At 44.4% G+C, this 20098-nt stretch overlaps 3 protein-coding genes across 3 annotated transcripts; all 3 read right to left on the bottom strand.

The window, feature by feature from the left end:
• Window positions 1–830: 830 nt before the first annotated feature.
• pcsk9 (proprotein convertase subtilisin/kexin type 9) lies at window positions 831–7506 on the bottom strand. Its single transcript, XM_070832393.1, has 12 exons — window positions 7223–7506; window positions 6419–6610; window positions 4446–4578; window positions 4223–4356; window positions 3969–4110; window positions 3555–3751; window positions 3122–3305; window positions 2852–3022; window positions 2474–2622; window positions 2221–2386; window positions 1239–1405; window positions 831–1147 (listed from the first exon to the last, which is right to left on the bottom strand). Exons 1-12 carry the CDS (start codon window positions 7394–7396, stop codon window positions 953–955), a joined length of 2004 nt encoding a protein of 667 aa, XP_070688494.1. The 5' UTR covers window positions 7397–7506; the 3' UTR covers window positions 831–952.
• Window positions 7507–13053: 5547 nt separating this feature from the next.
• Window positions 13054–14353, bottom strand: bsnd (barttin CLCNK type accessory subunit beta). Its single transcript, XM_070832987.1, has 3 exons — window positions 14177–14353; window positions 13989–14065; window positions 13054–13348 (listed from the first exon to the last, which is right to left on the bottom strand). The coding sequence occupies exons 1-3, from the start codon at window positions 14351–14353 to the stop codon at window positions 13237–13239; spliced, it is 366 nt and encodes a 121-aa protein (XP_070689088.1). The 3' UTR covers window positions 13054–13236.
• A 461-nt stretch (window positions 14354–14814) lies between these two features.
• On the bottom strand, window positions 14815–17570 carry LOC139203130 (uncharacterized). The gene is made up of 3 exons (XM_070832799.1): window positions 17462–17570; window positions 16926–17264; window positions 14815–15634 (listed from the first exon to the last, which is right to left on the bottom strand). The coding sequence occupies exons 2-3, from the start codon at window positions 17189–17191 to the stop codon at window positions 15475–15477; spliced, it is 426 nt and encodes a 141-aa protein (XP_070688900.1). The 5' UTR covers window positions 17192–17264; window positions 17462–17570; the 3' UTR covers window positions 14815–15474.
• Between the last annotated feature and the right edge of the window lie 2528 nt (window positions 17571–20098).

Genomic DNA, 20098 nt, shown 5'->3' with positions numbered 1-20098 from the left:
TTTTTTTAGTGTATGTTTATAGTCAGATTATTCACCACTTTATTCTACTCACTTTACAAAATGTTGGTGCACCTTAATTTTGATTTGTACCTTTTTATATGTTGAGCTCCACTTAATGAATTGATGCACAAGCCCAGCCTCTGGCTTTAAGTGATCCACTGATGAGACATCGGTCATGAAGGGTTGCATCAATTTAGCAGTAATGGTATCAGATTTCCTGTGGCAATCAAACTTCAGTCCACTCATCAGTTTATTCAAACATAAAGTGAACATACGTGACTTGAAGTCGGCCATTTAACCTCATCTCTGTGCTCCCACTGTTCCAGACTCAAAGTGCACAGTGGGCTCATTAATCAAGCTGCTAATCAGGCCGATACCTGGGTGCTGTGCTGTCACAGACAGTAAAAAACAAAGCTGATGGTGAGATGTGTGTGCTCTGATGGTGTTTCAGTGCTATCATGATATGTTGCAGTAGCATAATGACAGGTTGTAACTAATAAAACTTATGATGGCTGAATTCCATTTAGCTGCTCCAGTTTCAGTGTCCTGGTATTGGGCTCACTGTCGCACTGTCATGACTTATTGGGGCACCAGATCCATCTTACTGTGTGCTGTGAACATTATTTGGGTCCCCACTGGTCAGAAACTAGTCCTAAATCTTATAAATCATGAAGTTCTCATAGAGTCATAGTTTGAATGTGTCTGTTTATCAGTTTGTATAGTGAATACAGCACGTCAGATAAATATAACAAATTATGTGTCCATGAAATATCTTTTTAATATAATCGTTTTGGAAAAGATACAAAAAATATACTTGGTTACATTTTACAAACTGTAGATGGTTTGAAAATAGCTAACAAGACGGCACTAGACTAGTCAACATATGTAAGTCTGAGGAAGTGATACAAAATGTGATGTAGCTCTGCTGAAGTGAGACATGATAGTGAGCGGATCAGTGAGGGGCCGAGGCCGGCTGCTCTGGCGGTCTGACCCGGCAGCAGACGGCGATGCCTGCAGCCCCGTCAGCTCCTGTGGCGCTGCGGACACGACAACTGTTGCCCCTAGCAACTGGACCCAAAACAACAGAGCCCTGAGAGACGGCACTACAGTCTGTCAGAGTCCAGCCAGAGGGACAGGACACCTCCACCTGCAGGACAACAGCACCAATATGAGAGGGTAAAGACCTGAGGGGAACCCTTAAGACATTTCCATCTTTTTTTTTTGTTTGTTTTTTGTACCTGATCTTTATCTGATGATATGTTTTCCAACAGGTGGCACTCCAGAGATGGAGCATGGCAGCACACGGCATGGGATGTCACCCCGTCTCCCACAACACACTTCTTCTGATCGCCGTGATGTGGATGGGAGTCAGACCGGATCTCTGCAGTGGACCACGATGTGCAGCCTAGAGAGAGACGAACTGCCTGTTTAAGTGAGCTCAAACAAGAGAAACTTTGAGAGTGTTCCCCATTAGTGATTTTCAGTCTCCACACGCGATTCATCATTTAGACACTGAACTCAATGATGTAAAGTAACAAACCATATAAGTGTTATAGATGGCGTTTGACAGCCCTGCACTTCATGCTGCACACATAGATGGTATTTATCACTGACGCAATGGTGCAAAGTCCATGATCCTCTCAGGGCGATCACCATGGTAACTAGTATAACTGACCAAGACCTTCTAAATGCAGCCACATCAAAAGCCTGCGCTCACCTTACAGCACCTGAGTACAAGTTCCACTGACAGGAGAGCTGCAATTATTCTTATGCGTGATATACATGATAGCATAAAGTATGGTAAAGTTAAATCACATGGATATAATTTAATTCATGTTTAGCACGTCCTACCCTGTGATGCTGATGGGTGATGCTAAAATATTACAGAGCTGCTGCCTGCGCCCTGTTCACTCATTCAGTGTTAATTGTGTTGGTTTTAATAAACCTGAAGACGGTCTTACTGTTTTTAAAAAAAAAAATCAAACGTAAGGATCTGCCACCCACCCCAATAATTTTCCTACCATCCCTACCCAGCTGCTGGCTGTAACCTCATATTTAATGGACAGGCATGAAAGTGGTATCGATCTTCTCATCTGACTCTCGGCAAGCAAGCAAATAAATGTATTTCCCACAGTGTCTGCTGCTTGAAACTGAGTGACGGCAGCCAAACAGATGTGCTTGTACCAGTTTAACTACAGCAGATTGTACTATGTGACTTACCGGTCAGGTGGTGCTGCGGGCCGACACACTTAGCATCTTGCCCAGGCTCTGGACTGGCATGGACCTGACACTGCAAGCCACCTATCACACAGCAACGGGCCACAGCGTACACACCTTTACTCCCCGGACCATTATGAGCAACACACTCCATCTGCCCACTGGTCACCTGGATACAGAGAGGGAAGGGTTTTTAAACAGCAGGCCTTACATTGAGGTGTTTTCTACCAATAACGAGAGGCCAGTTTTAACTCACAGTGATGGTTTCTCCCATGTGGACACCGTCAGGAGTGAAGCTGTGGCAGCTCATCATCTGCTCCCCCACACGACAGCCACTGATAGCCCTGTCAGTAGCCGTGACCCCTGACCTTTCTGACCACACTGATCGACACAGAAGCTCCCCATCTGCACGTCCAAACAGCCACACAATGTCAACTACTCGCACATGCTGTGTGTGTGTGTGTGTGTGTGTGTGTGTGTGTGTGTGTGTGTGTGTGTGTGTGTGTGTGTGTGTGTGTGTGTGTGTGTGTGTGTGTGTGTGTGTGTGTGTGTGTGTGTGTGTGTGTGTGTGTGTGTGTGTGTGTGTGTGTGTGTGTGTGTGTGTGTGTAAGATAAAGTGTTGTGAGTCACTAACCCGTGCTGTTGTCAGGAGGCATGGCTGCCACCAGGTTTGGAGTAATGAGACGATGGGTGTCGGACAGAGACAGGAAGTTGATCGTGTTGCTGATGGAATAATGCAGCATTATCTGCAAGACCTGCACCGGTGACATGTTCTGATTGGATGACAGGATCACTGCTGCTATACCTACACATGTACAAACCAAAATATAAAGCACTTGTCCTGCAGCTACGCATACAGATTACTTTATTTTTATTTACTCTTTAGGTGTGCGTGTGTGTATACCAGCAGCATGTGCAGCAGCCTGGGAGGTACCACTGCGGGAGGTAAAACAGGTGCTGCAGTCGCTGCTGGCACTAACGATGTCATCGCCGGGTGCAAACAGATCAACGCAGCGGCCGAAGTTGGTGCCACCCGCTCCCTGTGACATGAGCTGGTCCGCTGAGTTAACTGCCCCCACTGTGATGACCTGCACACACAATAGATGTGAAACGAGGGTTGTTTGTGTTCTTGTTTTAGTCACTTAGTGGGGCCCAACATTTGGGAAGCACTCAGTGTTTGTCTTGTGGGGACATTTTGCTGAAAAGAACAATGTTTTTCTCAACTATGTCATTCTTACAGAAAAAACAGCGTCAGTGGGAAGATAAAGACACACAGTGTGTGTGTCTGTGTGTCTGAATGCATCCACGAGGCTTTTTTAGATAAAGTGTTATGTAACCTCAGGTTCTGAAGCTGGTGAGTAGAGGCAGGCGTCATCTCTGTAGTTTCCTGCAGCAGCAATGACCACCGCTCCATTAGCCACCATGTCCCGACAGGCTGCATTTAACGAACGGCTGAAACCACCAATGAAAGGCAGCAAAACAACCACAGCGTCCACTGGACGGGCCAGTACGGCTGCTCGGATGTACTCCATACCTGGCCGGGGCAGGAGAGGGACGTTTAGAAAAAAGCTTGTTTCAAGAACATGTAAACCCTGCTGCTGCAGATGTAGTGGCCCTCTTGTGCCGTTTGCATGTGTTTCTTGCCAACTGTGAATGGGCCTAAAGCTTGAGCAAACAAAGGACAGGTGGGTGGCATTGGTCATAATGTATAATCTCCAGTCCATCATGCAACAGTTCTGTGGGAGTCCTACCTGCCAGAGCTCCTGACACAGTCCCTTTCCCCTGACAGTTGAGCACACGCACTAGATTAACACCAGCGCCTCGAGCAACACCAGAGTCGGACCCGCTCACAACCCCGGCCATGTGTGTGCCGTGACTTTCGCACTGACTGGCCTGTAGAAGAGATTGAAACAGATGTGCTGGTATGAAACATTTCTGACTGAGCTGCAATGACAAATATGATGTTAAAGTGTAAATGTTTTCTCTGTGTGTGTGAGTGTGTAACCTGTCTGTGAACTCTGACTCCGTCCTCCTCAGGGACGTTGTTGAAGTCTGTGATGAGCACTCGTCCTTCAACCTCTCTGTGAGAACTCTGAACGCTGCCATCCATCAGATAGACCTCTGCCTTCCCTCCATCATCTGCAGTGGACAGACAGTGTGTGGATTTGAAATGTAGTTACTTCTGGTGTGTGTGGGTGTGTGAGAGGCGGACACAGAGACGGACTCACTGGGTGGCCAGTATGTTCCGTTTTCAGAGGCGCCCCCATGAGGCTGCAGTAACCTTTGGAGGTTCCAGGGGGCACTCTGAGCAAAGATGGACGAGTCCTCCTCTATGTAGTGGACATGAGGGAGCTTCACTGCCTGGCAGGAACACAATCACATTTTAGTCGTTGTAGAAGTGCTTCTAAAACAAAAACTAAAAGCCCACATGGGAAGTTGATGAACGTGAATCTGTGCAACTATTTCCGTAACACTTTTGACAGCTTCATGTTTTATTTTATGGTTTGAATCACAGTGGCTTTAATTTGGATTTTGACAGTGATCAAAGTGGAGGAAGGTCCTGTGGTGTGATGAGCCATTGTTCTTATTGTAGATCATAAAGTCCTAATCAGCTGAAAATCTAAGTTGTCATCAGTGATATGACTCTCTCTCTGTTGAGGCTGAAAAGGCCTCCTTTTGTGATCCTCGTGTTTTGGTGTCCCCCAGGGGTCTGTCCTGGGTCCTCTATCTTTCTCCATCTGTATGTCTCATACCTTATAAATTCCATCATTTAACTTGATGAGATCTATTTTTATTTACTTTGTCAACCTTTTTTACCTTCTCTTGCATTTTCATCAGTTTCACTGTAAAGCATGTTTCTATATGACTAAAGCTATGCATTTAAAATATAATGTTATATAATCATTGTTGCAATTTTTATAACTCAACTATTACACTACAAAGACTGAGTTCCTCGGGAACTTGAGCCTCTTTCAGTAGTTCAGGTGCTTGTAACATAGAAAGGGACTAATTCTCTTCCTCTTCCATCTGCCCACAGACCTCGTCCTTCAGATCATCCATGAGTTGTGGTGTCTCTGTGTGAAGTGCGTCAATGTCTGCTGACGTCTGTTCTTGGAGTTTGATTTTCAGTTTCTCCAACTCCCTGCAGAAGGACTTCTCCCTCTCAGAGGCATCTTGCTGCAGGAGTTTGATCTTCTGCTCCATTTTTTGTTGGAGGGTATCCTCTTCAGCCCTCAGCCTCTGGATCTGGTGAAGGACATCACTCTTCAGTTTCTCAGCTCCTCTCAGTGTTCAGTCTCATACCACTGGTGGATCTCCTGGCATGAAACTTTCAGTGTCTCAAGCTTACACCTTGTTTGCTTTTCCTTATTCACCAACAACTCTTCCTGGTGCTTCTGATGAGCCAACTATGTTTTTTGTTTTTTTCAGTTGTTGGCGAAGTTGGCTCTCTCGTTGCAGAACCGATTGATCTGTTCCTGTGTCCAGGCCTTCGCTCTCTGGATCTTGTTGGTCAAATGTTCCACCTGATCCTTGAGAGTCTGGTTTTCATTCACCTCTGACTCCAGGTTGATAGAGAGCTATTCAACCTTTTGCCCCAGTGAAAAACAGAGTTCCTCTGCTCTCTGGAGCTGAGTCTTAGATCTGTTTGAGTAGAGACTCTTTTGTTTCTCACTGGACATACCGACAGTTATCTGCCTGGCCCAGTCATAGGTGCCCTAGGCTGATAAACCAGTTTTGTATCGTGTGCATGTTTACATTCAGTTTACATGGACCTTCTAACACCTACCCTGGCACCTACCCACTCATTTTTACAATTTAGTTTTTTTTTTCTTACTTTTTTGCTTTGACTTTGAGCTATTCCCCTCTGCTTCAAGTATTTAACTAAAGCTAAACACATCCTGAACCACTGAAAGATAAAATCGATCAGTTGTTCAGTGTCTCTTTATAGTGTCTCTCTCAATAAGTCTCTTTACGTCCACTGTAATTTAAGGAGGTAAAACATTAAAACATGAAAACTACCAATGGGCTGAATATTATGAATACTGTATATCTTATTGAGGGGCCAAACATAAATACATGCATTTATGTTGATTAACAGTTTTTGTGTGTCTTCACTAAAAAGTTAGCCCACACCTTTATTCACATCTAACGTTTTTACAGCTAAGCACAGCAGCAACATGCTGACAGCTGAGGCGGTTACCAGGTGAAGGACGTCACTGCTCATCTTGACCAGGAAGCCGTGCAGAGCTCCAGAGTATGTCTGCAGCACCTCCAGCAGATAGCCTCTCCTGGCTGCTTTGGCTCTCAGTCTCCTGATGGTCCTCGGCACGTGAGACTCGTGCGTCCCCTGATGCAGTATGACCAGGTACTGACCGGGCATCTGCCACGCCGCCTGGGGCACAGCACAGGGAGTGTTTTCAGAATGCTACTCAGTACTTTGTAACGTGTAGCATGTCATTCATTATTTCTAATGTTAATTATATAGTATAGATTAAAAAAAAAAAATCTGGGGTTTCCAGTTTGTTAGGAAACATTTAAATGGAGTTTATTCTCTGGCAAGAGAAGTTTCTGTTTCTGTTGGATTATTTTACCTGGAACCTTCTAAACGGCTTTTCTGTAACTTAATGGCTCAATATTAAGTGAAAACCTGTTGATAATCTGGACTAATGTCTGTATAGACGATGAAGACTTGTCAGGTACACAAACTCAGGTAAAAACAAGCTGTTGGCAGTCTGATCAGAGGTGGAAAGTAACTAAGTACATTTCCTCAAGTATTGATTTTGAATTACTGGTACTTGAGATTGGTACTTATGTTATTCATCTTCTCCACATTATTTCAGAGGGAGATATTGTACTTTTTAGTCTCTAAATATTATCAACAAAACAAACAAATTAAATATCTTATGATTGATTTTCTGACTCTTTTTTTTTTTTTTATCTTGATGCTGCTACTTATGTACTTTTGCCAAAGTAAATGGTCTGAGTACTGCCCAGTGATGGTTACCTTGTTGCACCTGAGGAACTCAGCAGCGGGCTCGGCTCTGGTTTCAGGCTGAGCTCCGTCCTCGCGGATCAGATCCAGGATGATCTCGTCGTCCTCCGGGTGCTCCTGCGCGCTCACGGTCAGAGATGCGCACAAACAGAGCGCCCAGCCAATCCAGCCTGAGGTGCGACGCATTCTCCAAAGCTCTTGGACCGTTTCCAGACAAATGATGTGGATAACTATCACATTTACACAAATGAGAGGTTTTTTTATGTCAGTCTGAGAGATCCAGATGTTTTGGTGTCTCCGACAGCCGCGCGCTCTGTGTGCCTGACAGTCAGATGCCGCCTCCAACCATTTTTTTTCTGAATTAGGAAATCCAACAATTGATTCTTATAATTCAAGGCGGGGACTGCTGACGTCTCCGGGGCTCACGCCACCGCTTTTGTATCGAATGATTGTCCTCCGTCAAAAACACCTCTTACTGTGGAGGAGTCATGTTTCATGCTCCCTCCGAACCACCCAGTGATTACTGCATGTCACTGAGAAAACACCACCTCTCACATCAACTTTATCTCTTTCAATATGTGCACTTCACCGCAGAGAGGCTGACCTCTTTCAACTGTGCTGAGATGCAATTAAGACTTGTCAGGCACTTAAAGGGGCACTTCACCGACTGTACAAGATCAGTTTATTCATCATGAAGAGCACTCTTCAGCTTATGAAAACAGTTACATAATGTCCTCCTCCAGCTCTTCATGAGCTTTGTCAAGTCTGAGAAAGCAGCCATGTCATAAAGTGTGCAGAGCGAGGACAGAGTAAGCCACAACTGCTCACAGGACTGTGAATTTCTGCTAGATTTTGTGGCAAATGTTCAACTACACTGACCTTTGCTGCACATCATGGCATTGACAAGAGGCTCAGAACACTTTATTAAACCCAAAGGGCAATTCATTTTACAATCAATAAAATCTATAAAAGAGGAATGAATAGAGTAAATTAAAATAACAGAATAAAATAAATAGAGCATAATGTCATGATGTCAGACACAAAACCACAGCAACAACATGCCAGTGACAAGAGCAGGTCAGCAGGAGGCAACAGCAGAAAATTTCACATCCAGATTATGCACCCAGAGTGTTATGTACAGCAGAAGGAATAGAGGAGTTTGTTTTTTGTGCTGGCACATAATACAGAAGAATGATGGAAAAGCTGTCTTTATCTTAGATTTATGTGTTTCCAACTTGAGTCAAATTTTCAAGCATAGAAGAAATGAATCAAATCAATATCGCCTCTAAAACATTTTGGGGGCAGTGGAAACAAGCTGTGAACACAACACTGGTGAATTATCACCCAATAAAGCTTTAATGATGAATCCGACTTGCTTATTTACACATCCAGCAGTCATTTGGAGTCGTGCCTGCTGCTGCGGAAAATGAGTGAACAAGCTGAAACTCGCTGCACAGCTCAGTTTGTAGATTCGGGTGATAATTCTATGTAGGTTCATCACCATGACTGGAAGTGTTTGGAAAAGTAATAAGTGTAGTGCTGTTTGCACTACAGCTACAAGACATTACTACATATACAGTAGATCCATGCTGTGCACATCATATAGTCATATAGTATAGTACACATCACTGCTGCTGCTGTATATCATCTTCACTTTGTGAAGTATTGTCTGAGACCTTTTTTCCGGTTGGAGCAACAGCCCCTTAAAATGTCTGTGCACTTCACTGCAAGTCATCCTGTAATATGTTAACTTTTCTATTTTTGACAGGCGCTGTCAAAACTCCAGTTCACATCTCCTGTCAGCAGGCCAAGATGGCACATGTGAGACACCCGTCCTAATGTCAGCTACAGGCAAACGTCTGTTTGATTCAAAAACATCCACTGCATGTGACCATTGCAAAGCTTTCCTAATAGGCAGAAGATTGAATTTGTACACTTAGTTTCTAAGCAGAGAGTGGCCACTGCACTTCAACTCCAAAAAACACCATTTATTCTCACCCTGACTTAATATGAAACCCCACCTTTTATCAGACAACATCCCATCCTGGATATCCTGGTTGATCCTCATAGATTTTGTATTTTCTTCCAAATTTTAAAAGATTTTGGATTAAAACCAGTGCTGGCAGGAGTTAAGTGTCATTATGTCCCAGAATATATTTTACCTCTTCCCTTCATGTTGTTTGTACATTAAAATTAGGAAAAGATTAGAGGAGGAGTTTGGGGGGAGGGTCTGTGATTCAAAGGTGCATCAGTGTGTACAGTGAATGCTGAGGAGCCACAGGAGAGCAAAGATGGAGGATGCTGAGATTTAGAAACCTAAATCGACCTCACTTCATCAGGAGGATATTACATGTGAAGGACAGTCCATCTCCTGCAGGTGGACACACACACACACACACACACACACACACACACACACACACACACACACACAGCAACATAAATAGTGTTTTCACTTGTGTGTGGGGGTGTGTGGGTGTGGGTGTGTGTGTGGGTGTGTGTGTTAGACAGGAACAGATTGCACTTTTCATTCAGCCTGAAAACGTTTTTCCACAATTAGGTAAAAACAAGTGTGACTGTGAACATAGAAGTATAAGCCTTTTGTAACCTTGGAGCTCACTGCATTTATGCAGCACAGTGCTTGAAAACATTTTTTCCAATTTCACTGTGAGGTACAGCTTATGTTAAAATGTCCTGTGACCTGTTTAAACACGACCCGAGAGCAAAGGTAACCTGGGAGTTTTTGCAGTAGAGCATCATAAATAAACAGCATACACGCCTGTTTGTTAAAGATGACCGTCCCTCCTTTTCATATAAGATGCAGTGGTGAGTGAGAAATGTAACTCCTGTGTGCACAGAGTGAAGAGACTTTAAGGTGGAGGGAGAAGCATGCATATATACAGAATCACCATAATCAAGCACAGACACGATCGTAGATCAGGAAGGTAGGAAACGTAGGAAACTACAGCTTGAGTCCTATCTGACAGATAAAACTATTTAAGTGGAGTGTTCATCTAATCCAATCGAGCACAGTTTTTTCCAAGAAATAATTATGATGGACTGAGTCAGATGCTTTAGGTCGGTCTGTGAAAAGTGCAGCACAGTGCTGATGATGGTCCAAGGCTTCAATGATAAAGTAAAGTGGACACAGCTGTTGTCATGCTATGACTTGATCTAAATCCTGATTGCTGTGGCTGTAATACGTTGTTTGACTCCAGATTTTGGGAACTGTACCTGATGCCAATGTGAAGTTAAAAAAAGATATGGTCATACAGTTAGTAGTATTGGGCCCAGAAATATTTGGACAGTGACACAAGTTTTGTTATTTTAGCTGTTTACGAAAACATATTCAGGATACAATTATATAATCAATATGGGCTTAAAGTGCAGACTCTCAGCTGTAATTTGAGAGTATTCACATCCAAATTGGAGCAAGGGTTTAGGAATTACAGCTCTTTAATACGTAGCCGCCTCTTTTTTCAAGGGACCAAAAGTAATTGGACAATTGACTCAGAAGGCTGCAAAAAAAATAATAACAAGGCTCCATGGGCTCTTCCCTCGTTAACCTGTCATCAATTAAACAGTTAAAAGGTCTGGAGTTGATTCCAGGTGTGGCGCTCTCAGTGGAGGTGAAACAGACCATCCTGAGGCTGAAAAGAAGAAGAAATCCATCAGAGAGATAGCAGAAATGTTAGGAGTGGCCAAATCAACAGTTTGGTACATTCTGAGAAAAAAAGAGTGCACTGGTGAGCTTGGGAACTCAAAAAGGCCTGGACGTCCCCCGAAGACAACAGTGGTGGATGATCGCAGAATCCTTTCCATGGTGAAGAAAAACCCCTTCACAACATCCACTCAAGTGAAGAACACTCTCCAGGAAGTGGGTGTATCAGTATCTAAGTCTACCAGAAAGAGAAGACTTCATGAGAGTAAATACAAAGGATTCACCACAAGGTGCAAACCATTAATCAGCCTCAAAAATAGAAAGGCCAGAATTGACTTTGCCAAAAACCACCTGAAGAAGCCAGCCCAGTTCTGGAACAGCATTCTTTGGACAGATGAGACTAAGATCAACCTGTACCAGAATGATGGGAAGAAGAAAGTTTGGAGAAGAATTGGAACAGCTCATGATCCAAAGCACACCACATCTTCTGTAAAACATGGTGGAGGCAGTGCGATGGCATGGGCATGCATGGCTTCCAATGGCACTGGGTCACTTGTGTTTATTGATGATGTGGCAAAAGACAGAAGCAGCTGGATGAATTCTGAAGTGTATAGGGATATACTTTCTGCTCAGATTCAGCCAAAAGCAGCAAATTGATTGGACGGCGTTTCACAGTACAGATGGACAATGATCCAAAACATACTGCAAAAGCAACCCAGGAGTTTTTTAAAGCAAAGAAGTGGAATATTCTGCAATGGCCGAGTCAATCACCAGATCTCAACCCAATCGAGCATGCATTTCACCTGCTCAAGACAAAACTTAAGGCAGAAAGACCCACAAACAAGCAACAACTGAAGACAGCTGCAGTAAAGGCCTGGCAAAGCATCACAAAGGAGGAAACCCAGCGTTTGGTGATGTCCATGGGTTCCAGACTTCAGGCAGTCATTGCCTGCAAAGGATTCTCAACAAAATATTGAAAAGTAACATTTTACTTAGGGTTATGTTTATTTGTCCAATTACTTTTGAGCCCCTGGAATGAGGAGCGTTTGTATAAAAATGGCTACAATTCCTACATGTTTAATCATATATTTTTGTTCAACCCCTTGAACTAAACCTTAAAGTCTGCACTTCAATTCCGTTGTAGTTGTTTAATTTCAAATCCAATGTGGTGGCATGCAGAGCCCAAATCATGAAGATTGTGTCACTGTCCAAATATTTCTGGGCCTAACTGTATGTGCTGCAGTTAAACCAGCACTGAGGCCAAGAAGGGACGGATCTAAATCATGTTCTCCCTTAGATTTGTTCAGGTTTAAACCGAAGAGTTTGCCTCGGCTCACCGGTATACAAGAAAATGTGTTTCCTGGGTGGAGAATATTTGCTAAAGAACCTGCAAATATATTTCGGACGCTTCACTTCTTTGTTCATAGCACAGTCTTTATTTCCTTTGTACAGTCAATATTTTGATTTCAAAGAATGTAATTTTAATGTTACCATTATTTTTTTATGACATCATGGGTCAGTTCATGAGAAAGTGAGCAGTGATCGTCACATTATCTGTGGTTTGATTGATTTGATTCAAGGAGATAGCACAGTTTCTGACCACTGGGGGTGCTATGGAGCGATGGTTTTATGAGTGGGTCTGTGTTTTATCTTCTGTGTTGAGCTCTCACACATGGAGACATTTGCAACACGTTAGACATTCCTGCTGCCAGTTTCATGCTATTCTGCAAACAGCTGGTATCAGCTAACAAACAAAGAAATGCAGCTTTGCAAATGTTCTATACAGAAGGAAATGTGTTCATGATTGTAAGGCCTCGAGGGTGCACATAATGTGTTTGGGTGAGAAACGCTGAATGTAAACATTAACCATCTCTAAATCTAAAAGACTTGGGCCTTTTCCCGGCAGAGAGGATGTAATGAAATACACTACTGAGTGACATTATGGGAAGTGTTGGACAGCATTTTTGCAGCTTGACACAAGCTTCCACACTAAGTTGCCAGAGTACTTCTTTAACAACATTATGGGGCCAAAAATGCATTTTAATGGAAAAAATGTAGGTCACCAGGTGCACTAAACACACACACACACACACACACACACAGTGTCTTTCATATAATAAATAACGCCATCTTCTGGAACTTCCACACAGTGCACATTCAGCTTTATTAACTTCTCATTGACACAAAGTGAAAACGTAAAACTGTTGTCGTCACTTCAGTATAAAACACACATTCGAACAGCATCCTGTGTGACTCGTGCTGTCATTTAGTAAAAGTCCACAGGATCTCTTCACTGTCCGTAGCGCAGCATGATGCAGTGCTCTGATTGGACCCAGGAGGAGTCCCCTGATAATGGTGCCCCCCCTCAGACCAGGTGCAGTGTGGGACAGCTGTGGTACTGGCTCTTCAGGCCATCAGGAGGAAGTCTGCTGCTACTCAACTTCTGGCCACAGAAACTTGGCAGAGCCTCATTGTGCCTAAAATTAAATCAAAAGGACAGGAGGAGGGGGAGAGACAGAAATAGAAGGCTAGTTCGGGCATTTTGTCCTCATTTTGTACTTCTTTTTGATCCGAAGGAAGGTTTTGCTGACTGGCATGTCTGTAAGTGGCTGCTAATACACTAACAAGCAGGAACTGCAAAGTACAATCTCCCTTTTCACCCGTTGGCCATGATACTAATGGTGGCTAGAGTGCTTTAATCAAGGGAGCATTAATGGTCGCTGTTGGGGGAGGGGGAGCGCTACTCGATCGATGTCTCCGCCTTTAACTATCCAACTTATCTGCCTTTTTCAGTCCCAACCTTCAGGCCACCATCTTTCCTTTCTCCTCAATTGTACTTTTCCAGTACTTTATATCCCTCCTCTGCCATAGATACTCCATTAAAGCACCATTAATTTTCCCTGTAAAGATAATAAAATGACTATCTACAACATATGTCCTCCGCTCAGGCTCACTACACTGGTGCCGTCGCCATTGTGTCACATGATGGTCGCTTAGCATCCTGAGATACACAGACAGACCACAGGGAACCATTAAGGCCTGAATGAACACCCACTTGTCTGCAGACCATCAAGCGTGTGTGTGTGCGAATCTGTGAATGCGTGCATGACAAAGTACCTTTCGTCTTTTGCTCGAGCTGCAGCACACAGTAGATCCTCCAGACTTTTCTCCTGAATCACAGGAGCCAGAATGACCTAACAAACACACACTGTCCATTACCCAATCTGTTTCCACATGACAGCAAACACATGCTGTTTCCTTCATCTGTCTTCGCAGCACACGCACTCCACACTCTCTCACTCTACCTTGGGGTAGCACTGGCAGAGGCTCCACACAGTCCCGACGCACACCATGGTAACACCCAGAACGCACACTGTGGCGTAGATGTGCGGTCGCTCCTGAGTCATGATGAAGAGGCCGAACGTCACCACACACAGCCCCGCCGCTATCAGCCCATACCGATACGGCTTCCCCTCTACCATCACTGCTGACCAATGAAGCTCCTATTTGTGTAAACGTAATACTCAAGCGCCTGCCGCACAGTGAGGAAAGGTTTGGTTTTGATCTGTCAGGGCTCGAAGGTGAGGGTGGAGAAAGCTCGGTTAGGGTTCCACTCTGCTGGTTATTACAGCCTGCAGACAGCCTGAGCAGGTCAGGTATAAAATTGCAGGTGTGTGTGTGTGTGTGTTTGTACCTGATAGGTCACCTTGCCTCAAGCTGCTGGCAAAAAGGAGACTAAGCTGAGCAACTGACCTTCTGATCAGTGTTGGGTTGAGTGTTTGTTTGCTTTGTGTGGACGTGATTTTAAATAAGTCGGCATTTCTCTTCTCCGCCTTTATCGGGTTTCCCTCTTTAAACTAAACAATCCATTATTTCTAAGTGCGACCCCACTCACAGAGAACGCCATAGTTATTCTTTAACTCAAGTTTATAGTAACATCACAACACAAAACTGCAAACACGGGATACAAAGCTGACAGATAAATAACACTGTACTGTTGACATTCTGCTGTCACTTTTTAAGGCACTTTGCGTTTGGGGGTAAGCTCTTAATGAATCTCGTGCAAGTTTGTGACGCGAAAGAGTGCAGATGCAAAGAGGAGCTGTGTAGCTGTGAGGAAAGTTCGTATCGTGTTTGAAGAAGAGCGCTGCGCACAGTAGTAGGTCACATAAATTCAAGCAGGCCAATAAAATATCCTAATTAGGTGTCTACAGGAGGCTTGCAGCCAGACTGTTGACACGAATCCCTTAACTTTGTTGTAAAAGTTACATCATGCTGGTCTCAAGAAAGGCTTTTAGTGTAGAGAGTGAAGCCGCTGTAGTGATCATTTCAACTCCTTTCACAATCCATCACCACACACACACTTAGTAGACAAGGAGGCCACACTGGGCCCCCAGTCTGTACAAATATTAAGCCTTTAACCAGCTGTAGTCTTTTCCTGTTTCTTGGCTTGTGTTTGGGTTCAGGGAGGCTGTCTTAAGGCACAGAAGAGGCCCCTCACAGCGCGTTCATCGCTAGCACCGACTGTTCATTCAAGGTTCTCACTGAGAACTGAAGACAAAAGGCACTGACACAACGCACAGATGTCCGCCAGAGCGAGAGGTTAGATCTGCTCGCTGTGCTCCTGGCTCTTCATCACTGTGTCGTAGGATGGAGGCGGCTCCATAGTCCAGGGTGGCGGGGTGGATGGGAGAGAGGCTTCAGGCTCTTGTCTCATGCTGACAGAGTCCTCCGACATCTCCCGACGAATTCGGTCCAACCTCCTGGAGAGAAAGGGAGGCGATGAGAAGTGTGCTTTTTCTTTTTTTTTTTTTTTTCAGAGCTTCCGCTGCACGTAGAATGATTACTTCTGTCACTGCTTCCCCTCCAACCAACTGAACTCCTATCAGTGATTGTATTTCACCCAGAAATCACACTTTGTCTTACCCCTCAACTCCTTTCAGCACTCACACTTAAACTGATTGTCAGGTCCTTTCGGCAACCACACTTTATCTTACACATCAACTCCTTTCAGCACTTACACACACCGTCTGCAGCTCATATTTAAAAGATTGTTCAGGTCTAGAAATTCTGATCGGTCTGAGCTTCATCAGCGGTAGAAAAGCAGAGATGATGGAAACTGTGGTCCTGGCATCTCTCCTCCTTGGTGTTGGACAATGAGCAGAGCACGTCTTGTTTAAATTCACAGGCTATCGTCGATTACCTCAGACAATGCCAGGGGGAGTCTGCACGCCACATGCATGTGTTTTCTCCATGACCTACTTCTATAATAAGGCCATAATCAGAAAATCTGTTACTTTCCAATTCTGTGTCACTAGTCCGGAGTTTTCAAGGTCCTAATGCACTTCACTGGCCTCTGTCTGACTCTGCACGTTAACTAAAACGTGGTGATGTTTCTAAGAGATCTGTTCAACAGTGGGGTCATTCATCACCCTGGATGGTGTGTTCTGGCGTTTGTCTGTGTGAGTGTTTATTTATCTTGAACGGGGTTGATTTATTTATAGAAAAAAGGGGCTTTTTCTAAGTTTGTTGTCCTGTGCGCCAGAGGTTTCCAACCTTTTCAGCCCAGCATGACTAAACTTATTATAGACTGCACCATATTGTTGACATATGTCAGGTCTACATTCTTGCTTCCCAGAGTGTGAATCCTAATGAATGTGGTGATCCCCTGACTTTTCCTCTAGTGCCACCATGAGGTCGGCTTGTGGTTTTGAGGGAAATATCATGACAACGTTTGGATGGATGACCATGAGTTGTAATATCGTTGCTGATCTTATGTGGCATCATCATAAGGTCAAATTTTCACTTTGAATACTTGTTAGAGGCCCAAAGACGTGAAACTAACCAGTAAGTCATGAGAAAAAAAGCAAAGGTTTGAGAGAAGTTGTTAAGATATCATAACCTTCTTTCTCATCCCTCTCTCCTTCTTACTCCGACCACTGGTCTGGAACCACGGCTCCATGCACACACAATCTGCATCTAAAACACTGCAGTGCAGTCAGTCGCCCTCCTTATATCATCAGGCTTTATGCACGTCCCTCTTTACACATGTACCTTTGTATAGCCAGGGCCTGCTGTGGGCTGAAGCGCGTGCCTGTGCGGGGGTGCAGGAGGAAGTGTCCAGGCACGGCCACCTGGAGATTCTTCATGGCCATGCAGAGCCCGCTGACCAGCAGTCCCACGCCCCCCAGACCCAGGAACAACCCCACTCCAAACAGCGGGGCTGACTGCTGGGGCAGGCCCACGCACAGGGCCATGACCCCCCCAGCGGTCATCAGAAGAATGCCCAAACAGAGCAGCATCCCCTGGGGGAGCGGCATCTCCGGAGCCCCTGCCTTCTAGGAAGTGACTTCTTCCAGCTATGGTTGTGCCTCAATTTCAGCAGTGGCTGGTCTGCAGGAGAGAGGAGAGGGATCAGATACACAGCATCCACTACAGCTGTGTGTGTGGAGGGGGGTGGGATATAGAGGAAGAGGTGAGCAGGAGCAGAAGGAAACTGACTAAAGGGGAAATAACACGGACATATGCAACATGTAAATCATCTCTGCGGATCGATGCGTATCCCCACCGATCATCGACCCTCCTTCTACCTGATAGGAAGTCGCGGCGAGGAGCTGTTCAGCAGATGCGTGGACCGAAAGCTTCACCATCTCTTTTCTCCTCTTCATCAACTTTCCCTGCGCTCATGATGCCCGTGTGGTGTCCCCCCGAGCCACAAAAACTCTGGTAAAGACGCTCCCTCCGCTTCAGCCCGCGGATCCCGCGACCCGGCCGCGCCTCTCTCATTATTACGCGCTGCTCTGCCGCTTCGCCTTTTCTCCCCGCACGAGGAGCATATCCGGTTTTAGTGAGTGATCAGGGCGCCGAAGATCTGTGGGAGAGGAGTAGATGTCGCATGTGGGCCGGGCGCTGTGTGGCTCTCATCTGGCCACAGCAGCAGCAGCAGCAGCAGCAGAGTGAGGAAGTGCTGGGCTTTTCTTTTTTTTTTTTTTTTTTCTTCTTCATGAGGAAGGGTTTTCAGTGACGAGGAATGGAGGGCAGGGCGGTCTGAACAGTGTCACTTTGCCTGTGTTTGGGCAAGCTGTTTGCACAAGGAGAGAATTACTGTCCTGGTTATTTATGAGCCGATAAACTCTGCAAACAAGAGCATACTGTTTTTGAGGCGAGGTGGAGCTCAGCTGGGGGTGGAGCAGGGTGATCTTCACTGCCCTACACATGGGAAGGTGTGAGGGGGTGACTGGTTTGGCATCACTATATTGATTAGGAATAAGCTGGCTGCATGAATCAGTTATCATGAGCCTTAATTTGACACCTGATCTGAGTAGATGCTTCTAATGTTGGACTTTATCTTCATCTGTCTTTATCTTGATGCCTGAAGCCCTCGGTTGCTCTTTAACCTTTTAAACTACTTAAATTTCCCCTTAAATATCCCTTTATTTTGCTGCTAAACTGTCTGATGTCTATAGAAGCCAGTTACTTTTGGTTGTAAATCAAAGACCACATTTTCTGCACTAAGAAAAAAACAATATACTTGTGTGGCTGCCTGTTATTCTCTCCTGTTCCTTCATGTTGACCCTATAAATATGGATCATTCTTGGTTTATGAAATATAATTCTATCAGGACCAAGAGTGTAGGGTTTCTGTGTTTTGGCTCCAGACCTGAGAAACCTCCAGAACCTGATTGTAGGATCCAGCTTCACTGTGTGAAAGAAGACCCGAAATTCCTGTCGCTCCTTCAGATGATGAAATGTAAATGTGTCCATCTTAGTGCAGTTACATCATCATGCAGCTCCATCATTCAGCGTGATAGGGCCCAACAACGTATGGGAAAATCAAAGATCTATCTATCTATCTATCTATCTATCTATCTATCTAGAGAAGTTATTGACAGTCACCTAATGTAACAGCTAGCGACCAAAGATTGGAGGCAACCTGCCACAAACTATCTTGTGTTAAAGTTAAAGTATCAATTTGTAAAATCAAAACATTGGTTAAGCAGAGTATCAGAACAATTTACATTCAGTTATTAATCAATTTCTGACCTATTTTTCTCCCTACCTTATCATCTACCCACCTCTCTCCACCCATCACTCTGCCATCTGTGCTGTCTGACTGACTAACATGTGACTGAGGTCACTGATCTGCCAGGCAACGTTTAAAAAGACCCTCTGACAAAAAAAAGGGCGGAAATCCTGATGTTCACCAGTTATTACCTATTATCACCTTATTTAGGCCTTTTTCCTCTACACCTCCAAGAAAAACGTGTTTTAGTCATTGTTTGAATTACTGAGACTGAGGAAAATGTAAAAAATGTATAGATTGTGGAGGATGTAGGAAATTCAGCGTCTCCTGACGACACAGAACAGGGCAGGCCTATGTGACAGCCCCGAGCCAGTTTTAGAGATTCAGACACGTTTTCCCATAAAGTTTTCTATATTTAAAGCCGAGTCAAACACATCTGATCCTTCGTTGTCACTGTGTCACGTGTCACATAGGGCATTCCCAACATTATACCCACTTTGATTTAATTTTCATTTGATTCACAATAAACATGTCATCGCACATCACAGCGTGTGGAAACTAGAATGTGTATAAATGAGGGGGGGTGAGAGGGTCCAAAAGCCTCAGAGCAACAATATGTTAAGATTTGTTTAATTTAGAGGAAAATCTTTCTACACAGTCTGATAATATCATATCCTGGAGTTTAAAGGTCATTCTTGATCTTGGGAACAGAGAGAACTTCTTCTTTAAAGACTTTGGGTCCATGTTGAGGTACCGAGGCCGTTGTTGATCTTGGAACAGTTGAGAAAACAGCAGCACCACAAGTGAGATGAAGTGCAAAATTCAGTCTGTTTGAAAAACATGGTGTTCTCTTGTGAGTTGCCTTTTCCAAAAGTAAAGCATATCAGTCATAGAAGCATGCATGTGTGGATTGTCCATAATCCTGTGATTCATGTCAGCTCTCCTGTTGCTGTAGTGTGTGTGTGTGTGTGTGTGTGTGTGTGTGCGTTGGACCATCAGAGCAGTCGGTCGTCCTTGTGCTGTCAAAGATCACAACAGTGTGTTTGAGGTGATCAGTCTAGAGCGGCATCTTATTTCAGAGGTCATGAAGGCGGCTGGACTCCTCTCAACACATATAATTCAGTATAACACTCATGTGAAGGCTGACAATAATTCATACGATCCATTGCTGCATTAATGTTTAACAAACTTAATATGAAAATATT

Source organism: Pempheris klunzingeri, chromosome 6 (genome assembly GCF_042242105.1).
Source record: "Pempheris klunzingeri isolate RE-2024b chromosome 6, fPemKlu1.hap1, whole genome shotgun sequence".
Taxonomy (NCBI): Eukaryota; Metazoa; Chordata; class Actinopteri; order Acropomatiformes; family Pempheridae; genus Pempheris; species Pempheris klunzingeri.
The sequence above is the reverse complement of the archived record's forward strand: the minus strand, read 5'-3'. Positions and strand labels throughout refer to the sequence as shown.